This window comes from Mugil cephalus, chromosome 11, assembly GCF_022458985.1.
Source record: "Mugil cephalus isolate CIBA_MC_2020 chromosome 11, CIBA_Mcephalus_1.1, whole genome shotgun sequence".
NCBI classification, from domain to species: Eukaryota; Metazoa; Chordata; class Actinopteri; order Mugiliformes; family Mugilidae; genus Mugil; species Mugil cephalus.
Window position 1 is genome coordinate 6,999,640 of NC_061780.1, and position 12,188 is coordinate 7,011,827.

At 42.5% G+C, this 12,188-nt stretch overlaps 1 protein-coding gene across 1 annotated transcript in view; it reads right to left on the reverse strand.

Annotated features, from left to right (window-relative positions):
* The window catches only part of si:ch73-22o12.1 (poliovirus receptor homolog), a 71,803-nt gene that overhangs the window by 2,118 nt on the left and 57,497 nt on the right, over positions 1-12,188 (reverse strand). Inside the window, exons 7-9 of the mRNA XM_047599570.1 lie at positions 728-857; positions 544-601; positions 367-456 (exon numbers count right to left, since the gene is read on the reverse strand). Of these exons, the coding sequence (XP_047455526.1) occupies positions 367-456; positions 544-601; positions 728-857 (278 nt within the window). The remainder of the gene's footprint in view (positions 1-366; positions 457-543; positions 602-727; positions 858-12,188) is intronic.

Below are 12,188 nucleotides of genomic sequence, written 5' to 3' on the forward strand. Positions count from 1 at the left end.
ATATATATACACAAATATATATACACATGTATACACACATATACATATATATATATATACACACACACACACACACACACATTATGAGAGATATTCCATGGGCTGTCTCTTTATAAAATGGGACTTAATGTCTATGTCTTATCACTTGTGACAGTTTGTGGGAGACATCAAACAGACTTATATCTGTGATAAAGTCAATACAAGTGAAAGTATTTTATACCAAAGTAAAATATAATGGAGGAGCACTTTGATAGAAGCTCTCACTGCTCTGCTCAAAGTTCGCTCAAAACTAGAAAAGACACTCTGAAAAATATAGTTACAGTGACTGGACGACATGTCACATTTGTGTCCAGGACGTGTCCTTACCGTGACTGGCTCGTCATTATGGGCAGAGTAGTAATGGCTCTGCAGGGGTCTGTCCTCATCGACTAATGAAGCATGACTCAAGTTCATAGGCTGAGGACACACAGATTAATCAACACATTTCAGGAGATCAGATCTAATCTGTTAACTCTGATACGTCATTTGTCGACAGTGACTCACCCTGCTGCCGGAGCCATTGGTCTTCTTAGGAGGAGGGGGCTTGTGTTTTGGTGGAGCACTAAGACAAAAATAGACAGCTGTCACGTTTAGTGTGTCATAGATTTAAGAGACGTGCTTTGTGTTTAGGACCCAAATAACACAAAGACCAGACTTAAAAAAAACACCAAAAAAGACGGATACTCACTCCCCGTGTCCGTTTTTGTGCTTGCGGTACATCGCTATGCCTGTCCCAATGATGGCCAAGAGAATAATGACACCGATGATGATTCCTATGATGGTGCCCGTGGTGGCGCCCTTCTCTGGCCGACGAACCGCTGGAAAGATCAGGAGAAAAGATGGAAAATGATATTAGACAGGAAAGGAAGAGGATGTCAGCCAAATTCAGCAAAAAACAACAAACCTTTTCAATATCATTAGACACACCTGCATTTGATGAAAACACCACTACACACACTGTGTCAATGTCACTTTTAAAAACAGGATATCACAAGAGAAAAAAACAAAGAAGTAAATGTTGGAGTCAGTTCCCAGCCATTTTCTAATCTACTGATAAAAAAAAAACACTCACCAGTGTCTATAAGAGTCCACTTATACTGTGTCCTTATATCAAAAGGTACATCATAGGTTGTTTGAAGCTTTTTGTGACTCATAGTGTTGCTTTATTGGTAATGAATTGTGTGAGACGGCATCGATCATACCACAAAACAACATGTTTCTGTTCAAGTAATGAGTACTGAGTATAACATGTGTAAATGTAGAAGGCAATTGACGCTTCCTAGACCACGATATTTACCTAAACCCTGCCATGTCATTTCTGGGCCTAATCCACCAGCATAGCAGCAGCACATCATCTCAGTATTAATTATTTATGTTCGAACAATGACTATTATCACTTTCAACCTGAAAGACAATTTATGCTGGAGGATTTGTTGTGTCTTATTAGTATTAATCCATAGGAGTTAAAAGTCTGTCTCTACCAGCTGTCTGACAGGAGCTTAGAGCCAATAAACAGATACAGCTCCAGAGTGGTAATGATCTTCTTTCGTGATGGAAGAACGTGGTAGCTGCAGGATTCAGTTTGGGTATAGCAGAGTAAGCGACCCCTGAGCGTTGAATGTTTTCATTCATGGCGTCGGTGATTAGAATAACCCTCTGATCAAATGAAGACATAGTCAGAAAAAAATCTTTGTAAATCATCTCGCAACCCTTCACTTTTATCTAATGACTCCTTCAAGGAGTCCTACACCCCAGGTCGAGAACCGCTAATTCCAAAGCCATTACCACTAATTAAAAGCCGTGTAGTAAAAGACTGCAAGTAAGTTGAATACTTAAGAAAGTTTTTCAGACCCACCATCAACAGAGACTTAATAATGTAAAAAAAAGAAAAAGTGAGAGAGACTAGGCAATGAGGATGAGCTTACGAGAGGGTGTGTGTGACTACATCCAACACTGTGAAGTACAGAAGGGGTCTTGATTAGAGTGTCGAGTCACATGGGTGATTAAGATGAACCAGAGGTTCCACTAATGAACCATGACCACGCTGAGCATGAATTACAACACACACACTACACACACACACTACACACACACACCATGTATTTACTGAAGGTGAAACCCAGCTCATTATCCCCCAGTATTCCCAGGGGATTATGCTAATGAGGAGGTGGTAAAGGGCAGAGAGGATCTGAGGCTCATTTGATGAGTACAGACACTGGTCTTAGTAACTGGAACGGTCATGATTGAATGTTGTTAGTCCTCTAATTACAATTATCTTCTAACAATAGACTACTTTGAATTTCCCCTAAAATAATCTCCATTTTTTTTAAGCGTCCTAATGATCATGCCTTTTCCTACTACTCATTACAACCCAGACATCACCTCCAGAAACTGACCTTCCGTGTTCTTCCTCTCTCTTTTATGTCTTTTATGGAGCCAAACTATTTATAAAGGCTTTTTGTGGAAGTTTCCACACAACACGAATGTTATAAAAGTATTCTCTTTTTTTTTTGAAGACAAACACATTGGAGAGTAAAATTAACGGTGAGGGATGAGAATTAAAAAAAAAAATTACTGTGGAGTAAAACCTGCAATATCAAAAGAGTCACAACAACAATGGCTGAGCTATCGGCTCTTCAGAGATGAAACGGAAGCATTCCCTGGATATACCACACACAAAATCTTCTTTTGATGGGGTGAAATGAGTAAATTATTTTGTTTGGATTTATTCAGTAGGGTACATGCACGATTTCCATTGTTTATTTCCTTCTGGTGCAACACGTATACCGCTCATATCTGGGGATCAAAACCTACATGTGGTGCACGCATTGCATCTAAAATAGTTGTCTGTATTTTTCTGGAGGGACACAGACTGGCACGGCACTCATACAAGGAGAGTCATTTAATTTATTTCTGGCAATGAAGCATCAAATCAAACAGGCAATCCGACAACTCTTTTCCCTTCTCACTTTAGGGCATCAAGGGGGTCAAAAATATATTTCAATTTAAGACTTAATACTAGATTTACAGATCTATCTTATTCAGTATGTAACACTGGGATGGAGTCAAGCAGCGACTGTGTGAGGGAAATGTAGACTGGGCTGCTGGAAATTAAAACCAGTTATTCATGCAACAGGCTAAACGTTAGAACGCATGTAAAGCAGTGTTTTGTTTCAGCTCACCCATAATACAAAAACTTTGGGCTGTAAAACTGCTGAATATATGAACTTTAAAATGAGAAATGCTAAATAATTACTCAGATTTTTTTTCCTGTGAGCAGTGAAGTAGACATTTTTACTGTATGCAACTGGGGGGGACTTTTTCATTAAATTATTTTATAGGAACAGAGAGATGATTTGCACAGAAATATAAAAAAAAGACAAGAGCGCCTTCAAAAAAAAATCGTGTTTCTGACTTACTAGATTTATTTCAGTCGTTGCAACTGAAATTTTGCTTTTCGACGATTCACATCTATCATCGCTCAGATGTAGTGTAAGCCACCTGCCACGTGGTGGTGCTGTGTCTCTTTAACAGCAAAGCACCCACACGCTACAGGGCACTTTCATCCTAAACCTGATACCTGCCACGTCTTTTGAGTGCTTTGTTTTGAATGTTTGTCATCATACCATCCGCCTCGTCCACCTTTTGCTTTATCTCACGGGTGTCATTATCCAACCAATGTCATTTCCACCTGCCAGGTGTCAAGCACAAAGCTGCTTCTTCCTCTTAGATAACCTCCTGACGGAGAAGAGAAAGCTGCAGGAACAGAAGCCAGTTTTAAGATTGAGGTGTGTGAATGACTTGACTCGAGAGCGTGCCCTCTGTGTTGGCCCTGGACACCGGCCATGTCTTGCGCTAATGAAATATCTCAAAGAGAAAGAGACAGACAGAGGGAGCGTGCGTATACTGTAGTTCCACTGAGACAGTTTAAAACCATGCAGCTTTTCTCCCCCAGAGACATGCAACTAGACAAGCTCTTACCAACAAAAACAGTGCAAATCAGGACCACATAACCATGCAAGCACAAAACTGACACCAATACTCAAACACACAACATTACATTAAGAAACAGTTAGCATCCTGCGTTGCTTCCCCGCCATTCAGCTTGACATATTTACGCAAAAACACTGGTCTGCAGAGTGCCCTTTGCCCCGACGCCTTGCACATAAACATCACATGCATGCACATCTACATATTTCGACTTGAAAATAGCCACGAAAACAAGAGCACACAAAATATCATCAAATTCATTTAAGAAGAGAGGACGCCTTTAGGCAGAGAGCAGCTTTTCCAAGCTGCCCGTGTAGTGCTTTTTAACTGAATGAGAAGATGGTGCACAAACTCTGTTAAAGGTCAGTTGCATTCCTTTGAGCAGATCAATGCAGGGACCATCCACTCAGACAGACGTCTGTGCTTCCCTATACGTGAGCCCTCCATTGCTCACCCTTGCCTGCCTGGCCAGCCAGTCAACCATAGGACCACCAGTCTCCCACAAGGCACTGAAAAGGAGGGGGAGGAGTGGGACTGAAGGAAGAGGAGATGAGGCTGGATGGTTGGCTGAAACTGTCTGAAATTACTGGAGACCTACTTCAGCAAGTTGAAAATACCACCAGAATCTCCCGAGCTTTTAGGATACATGGATGAATTCCAGCCACAGCTTCACTAGAGTTTTTCCAGTATCACCTCTGTTCACTTCATTTCTGCTTCAAAACGCTTTAACAGGACAAAACAAAATAAAAAAAAAACTAAGGGGACGGATGAGCCTCACAAACGTGCATTTGAGTGGCTGATGGGAAAGCTGAAATGAGGAGAGTACTTAGCGAAAGAGGATTCAACGAGGGATGAGTCAAGGAGAGTCCAAACAGTGCAGTTGGGGAGAATGACATTCAGAAGAGAGGAGGTGAGAAGAGAGGAATCAAAAGAGGAAACGACACAGCAGGAAGAACCAAGTGAGATGAAGGCTGTGATTAAGAGGCTGACTTCAGATAAGTACGGAGGGATTTCCCAGCTCCTGCCTGCAACTGGCTGATCGCGTACTGAGAGGATGAAGGAGAGAGCAGGAAGACAAAGATCTCACATCCCTCTCTTTTTCCACTCAATCCCTTGTACTCTCTTCCTGTGTGTTTACGCTTCTCCCTGAAGGGATTAAGGTTAACATGTTGGCCTACCCTCAACATCCCCACACAGACTGCATTTATCTGTGTCTCATCTCCATCCATTCATCCCTCCTTCATTCGCATCATCCCTCTTTCCCGTCATCCCGCTCCATCGACGGTGCAATTTGGGACTCACTTGTTTGGCTCTGTAATACGACAGCACAAATCTGCAGCGTCTCCCTCTGCATCTCTTATCTCCTGTGCCTAACGAGTAGAGATAAGCCTGTTTTTATTGCTCTCCCTGACCTGTTCTGTAAATCTGTGCAACACGAGAGCACACCTACACAAGTTTCACTATGGTGAATGTCAACCAGCTAACTTTAAAATCAAAGCGCCATAAATACACGAAAGTAAAGGTTCATATATATGTGTGTGTGTGTGTGTGTGTGTGTGTGTGTGTGTACTCTATATGTGGTTGGTCTTAGCTTAAGAGATTACCAGGGCACTGGTCACTTGAAAAACAATCCTACTGTAGCTGATGATCAAATCCATTCCTAATGGGTTAGCTTCACTTTTTCCCCCCTTTTTTTTTTTTTTAAAAAAAAGGGACAGTTGACAAAAATATCCTGAGGCGTCCAGTTATCTCATCTCATGGTATTCACTGCCACGTGAACATTATAGAACAGTCGTGCTTTGTGATATACCTTTTCTCAGCTCCCACATTCTTGTAAGTCACACTCTTTTTTTTTTTATAGTTAAGAAGAAAATGTCTATTTAATTATATAAATCCACCGCGTTTGATCACCCCACCGCCATTAACGTCTTTGAAGGTGAAAACTTGTTTTGATGTAGAATTCCCTTTTCCGCGAGTCCTTCTTTGTTGTTTTTAAGATGTCAGTGGAAACTGAAGTTTCAGCAAGGGTTTGCCCTCATCGCGAAGTTGTGGTGTAATGAGAGGAACCGGTTTTAGCTGAAATTCAAGCCTTTTGAACTGAGCCGAGACACCGGCTACAGTTCCACCACGCACGGGAAAAAAAACACAAGGCTACCACAGCCACAGCAGAGTGCCTGGAGATCAGATTAGGACAGAATGAATTGATGGCCTCTGAAGGAGATTAAGATAAAGAACAGTACATGTAATCTCATTGCACACTAAGAGAAAAGAGAAACCCTATCCTTTAGATTCTGAGGTTAACTTGGTAAAACATACACCCTATCCATCTAGTAGTGTATTCACTCTGTGTGTGCACATGGTAATACAGTAACCCAATAATCAACTGTGTGTGGATAACAGCAGAATGGAGCGGGGAAAAAACGAAACTGGGGGCGGGTGGGTAGTGAGAGCGTGAGGAAACAAAGGCAGAAAAAGGGAAAAACTACAGGTAGTGAAAAGCTTGTGGCTACACTGAAAGGGCACATACTGTATATGAGCTACAGGCCTGAACACACACACACACACAGACACACACACTTAGACCTACACACTTAAATTATTCACAATCAATGAAAGTGCTACAGTGTTGAGTGCTGCAGCTACCTCTGACATTAATTTTATGGCAGTTGAAGACCCACTACACCCACTACCACAATCACAGTTACCGTCGCCACAGTTTACTATTCACCGCACTCATGATGCCATTACAATTCATTTCACCACAAAACAAATCAGATCAAATTGATTGTGCTTGTTCGGACAACACGGGCAGCAGAGCTGCTGCGAGACAGCGAGTCTACCAATCTGAGCGAAGGAAACGCCAACTGAATTGTGTGTGTGTGTGTGTTGCTGTCGACAGCATTTTTTTGAGTTTGGGGGAAATCAGTAATGCTGGTCATTTCTAATCTACCGTGATTCCACAGCTCAACCCGGAGCATTTCAACTGTCTGAGGATTAAATTTATGTCAGCGACATACACTTAGTGCACACTCTGTGCATGTGTGTGTGTGATGTGTGCATTGCAAGTGTGTATTTTGACATTGTAAAAAGCTGTGTGGTAGGTAATGTGAAAATTCTGCATGTGTGTGTATGAGAGTGTGTGTGTGTGTGTGTGTGTGTGTGTGTGTGAGAGAGATAGAGAGAGAGAGAGAGAGAGAGAGAGAGAGACATGCCGCTCTCCCTCTCCGGGGAGACAGTGTGTTCCCTGCCACAGTGCATCAAAGCACACTCAGTTGCCTTGGGAGAAGGCAGGGACTTTCTCTTCTCTCCCTCTCTATCTCTTCCTCCCCTCTCTCTCTCTCTCTTCACGCCTCCATCATCCCCTCCGTCTCCCTCTCTTTCTGACAAGGTCGCTCGTCGCCTCTCGCTGTCTCCCTGTCAATATTTACTGTCCACTTTACACTGGCACTGAGGTGGTCGACTGCAGCCAGCAGAGAAAGCCGGGCCGCATTAGCCAAATGTAGCTGTCCACTCAGGACATGAATGATCTGTTGTACTACAAGCACTCCGTTTCCTTTCCACTCCCTATTTCTCTCTCTCTCTCACACACACACACACAAACACACACACATACAAGAGTGTGGTGGGAGTAACTACCTGTTACTAAATGTAAAGCAGGTACTTAACAGAAGAGTTACAAGTGCTCTAAAAGCACAGGTCAGGTTGTCATTACATCCATGGCAGTACATGACATTTTTTAAAAACTATTTCAGCTCTCTGAGAAATCCAACACATTTAAGTAAACATGATGCATCAGTTGTCTCAAAATCAAATGGTTTTGACTCTGTCCTGTTGTTAGTGGGGGCCTTTGGGTCCTATGGTTTAGGGGAGGGGCCTCTGTGGATCATCCCACAGATACTCCATCAGTTTGGGATCTAGTGAATTTGGAGGCCTGATCGACACCTTGTGCTGTTCTTCATGTTTTCTGAGTTGTTCCTTAACCGTTCGTGTGTGTATGTGTGTCAGGCTGCATCCCGCTGCCAACAAGGAGTGTCACTGCTATGGTTTGGAGGTGTCTGGTCTGGTCTGGGCTGGTGCTACATGTTTTAATGTTCGCTATATAATGATCCCTTTTGCTCTGCTAGAGAGAACATTCGCTCCAGGCGTACTCTACATTTAAGTGGTGCAATCTGTCAGGTAACTGTACGCAAAAGTTAGGATTTTATGCCAATAAGGTTTATAAAATAAATGTGTCATTTTAATCGTGATGTTAATAAATAAACTCATTTATTAATGCAGTGGCTTTTGTCTTAATATGGGAAACATGAAAAAATGAAAACACTGAAAGCTAATAAGTTGTCAGCAAGAAGTCAAAGTAGTACATTCCAATGACGTCTTGCTTATAATTGTGACTGCCCTGTGTTATGTATGATGCTAGAAAAGATGTCAGTGAGCTTAGTTTAACATAAAGAAAGGAGATGTAAGGGTGTGAAGAGTATAAAGTCTGACACCATCTCTAAAGCTCACTGATTAACATGATCAATCTTATTTGTGTAACTGGTATAAACCATTAAGACTCTGGTCTGTAAGGGCTGTAACTATTGATTTATTTCTATTTATTGTCTGCTCAACACCTCAATGTAATATCCGACGATCAGACTCTAGGAAGTCATAAACCGAGAAGATTGTTCCAGTTCACAACTTCCTCCCATTCTTAAATTTCCAATAACTGTATAACTAGATGTTACAAACAAGATAACATGACAGAAGTTGATTACTGACTTCCAAAATGTTATGGGAGGATTGTTGGAAATTTAATAAGCATGACACTTTTACCTTGGTCTTCTGCTTTTCTAATTTGTCACAACCTGCCGCTTCATATTTTCTAATTTGTTTCATTTTTACATTTCTATTGTAGCCATTAAACAAATAAGACAGACATGTTTAGATGTTGTGGGAGTACTGTTTGAATTGAAGTAGACAGTCATTTTCCCCTGCTTCTCACATCTGGGGCCTGTTGCTTCATGTTTAAATTGGTCTGATCTTGTCCGTACTTCCCAGAGAGTCAAACTCTTTATGAGGCTAAGTCTCAAATTAAAATGTTTTACACCAGAATTAAAAAATACACCAAAATTTCTATTGATTGTGAATTCATCACTTCTGTGTAATATATGGAAGTTGTTTTAAGCCATGTACCCAGTTTATAAATAGCTTCAGTTTGTAATTATTACCATTATTTTTACATTTCTGCTGACTACACCCATTGGAACACAACAGATGTAACATTTTAATCAGCTGGAAATATGCTGGTCCGGGCTCTTCACTTTACTCTTCCCCTTTGCAGAATTTCAACATTTTTGACAGTCGTTCGGGAAATTCTGGTTGACTTGATGACATTCATGCATGCATGCATGTATAATTCAAAAGGAAGTAACTATCTGACGTAATGGAAAGCGACTCTAAAAGGCAACCTTGCAATACTGAGAAAACACTAACTTACAGTAAATGTTGCAATCTGAGAATATCCAGCCACCTATTTTAACTCACAACGCCTTTGGGCTTCCCATCCATCTTCTTGGCTTGCTTTTTCCACTCGCCTCACCCCACCTCACCCAGACCACCCTTCCCTTCCTCCACCACTGTCACCGTGGGCCTTAAGGCCAGGCAGTCAGAAGCAGCTGGTATGTTTACCTGCTCTCCTAACCACTGCTAACCTCTGGCTAGAAGGGACTCTCACCTCATTACCCACTCAGCCACACATACATCCTCAAACTCTGCTATCCTCTTACATTTCTCCCCTACAGCCAAGATGCTATACTGTAACAGCTCTCCGTGTAAAGCAATCTATTCAGCAGCCCGCTGTGCAAAAGTGTAACCTATAATGAGAAGGGGCAAAAAAAAAAAAAGAAAAAATGTGTGGACTTGGCCACTGCTCTTTTCTTCTGTCTTTCTCTCACCGAGAGTCAGTTCGGTGACTTCTCTCAGCTCTTGCCGACGCACATGAGAGTTTTCTTCATGTTGCCCTCCTACCAAGTTCCTCACACAGACTGTCAGAAATGAAACAACACTCAGAGGAAGAGATGGAGATGGAGGAGGGAGGAGAGTGCAGAACATATAGGAAAGAACACAGAGAACTGAGAGAATAGAAGATTTAATCTGGAGGGCGGAGATGCAGAAGATGTGCTGAGGAAAAAGGAATTGGAGAAAGAAAATGTGCGGCACAAAAAAAGTGGCAAACGCTCCGCTCTCTTTTGATGACATGTACTAACTAATGATGCCTCTTCTTTTCTCCAAAAAATGATTTTCCTTCAAGTGTTGTTTACCGTGTTTGTACCTGCTGCATTGTTGACCGCCAAAGAGGCAGCCTAAAAGAGCTTCATAGAGAGTCCTGAGAGTGCCATAGCACTAATATGCCCCATCTCTCCCGCAAACGGCCTCTCATCAGCTTCTGATTAATGACACACAGACCCATAATGGTCCTGCACACGCTCCACATTCATTCACTTTCCTCTTCATCCAGTGTCCCTGGAGAGAAATCACAACAATGCGAGCTGTCGAGACACCCAAAAACTGCGCTCTCGCTGAACCTCAATTCAAATGCTCATTAAGAAAGACGTTTCCTCCATTGCCATTCAGTTATGCATTACCACTGGGAGCCAGTGGCCATAGAAACGATACAGAACAGAAGAGACGGGAAGGTGGAGGAGAAAGCGTTCTTAGTTTAGTTTATTGGTATGGAAATAAAGAATGGTTTCATTAGCGTTTAAATGTGGTTGATTGGTTGCCTTTCATGCTCATGATATTAGCACTGGTACAAAAGGAGAGGATGCACTGATATTCTACCCACACACACACATGCACACACACACAGTCTCCACATATTCGCTTCCCTGCACAGCTTCTGTGTTTGCCTGGAAAAACAACAACAACCAGAAACGTGTACCTCCTTTGATTTCCACAACTGCTATGCATGTGTTAACAATTCTCAGAGGTCATCACTGTGTCTGCTGTACACCTCAGTCAACAACACAACACACGCTGTAACTCAGTGCCCCTGCTACTTCGGGAGGCAAACACAAACGTACAAATGCGAGCGTGAATCCTGGCAGACGCACGCGTCAAGGTCTCGCAAAGCCTGAAAAACACAAGTGCGCAAAGACATCGACTTCCAAAGTGATTTTTAATTCATGAGCGGCGATGCAAATATTCACATTTTTGGACATGCTCTAACCCCCACATGTCGCCAATGAAAGATGACAAACTGTTCCACACACATCAAACGACATTACACCAAGTAGCCGCCGTTAAAAACCCTCGCAGCATCAATAATGAATAAATCTACATTCTCATCCACTGTCGTGTGCTGAATGCAATGAAGGCAATGCCGCTGATCTCACTGTTCCAAACAGAAAATGGTTACAGGCGTAGGTTAGTTATTGGAAACGCTTTTTTTCATGGACTATTCATCTGAATGTTCTGATATAACCAAACTCTTCAGTCTCCTCCACTTCTCATTACTGCCAATTCAGAGGCTGCTGCCCTCCCTTCTCTGTGGGGGTGTCTGTTTATCAGTGTATGTGTGTGTGTGTGTGTGTGTTTCACATCAGCAGTATTTATGTTCAGTGTTCAAGAGCATGTGGGGTAATCAATAGTGTTTCAGTGAAGGACACTTAGCAGCAGATTGGAGCCCAAATCCAAGCCAGCATGAAAGACAACATGACAGAAACACTTGCTGCTCGACCTGAAGGGGCTCAGTGTGACATCTGCCCCGACTGTCGAGAGTACACACAAACGCATGCACACACACTCTTAGACATGCCTGTGAACTATTAAGAGTGTCTTCAAATGCAGTTGAAAACATTTACACACTGCCACATCGCATCAAAGTAGGCAAACTAATGAGTTATTGACCGATAGGCCTACACACACACACACACACACACACACACACACACACACACACACACACACACACACTGCCTTCATTCCAGCACGTAACGGATGTGACCAGCGTCCTTGTCACAGCTGACCAGAGTGTCCCACAATGTGAGTGTGCGTACATATGCACAGCTGTGTGCGTGTGTGCGCGCATGCATGAGCTGCATGGGCTGACTGTGTGTACACAAGTCATTATTAGAGGTTTAGTGTGTGCTCACCAGTCAGTCAGGCTCCAGTCAGAG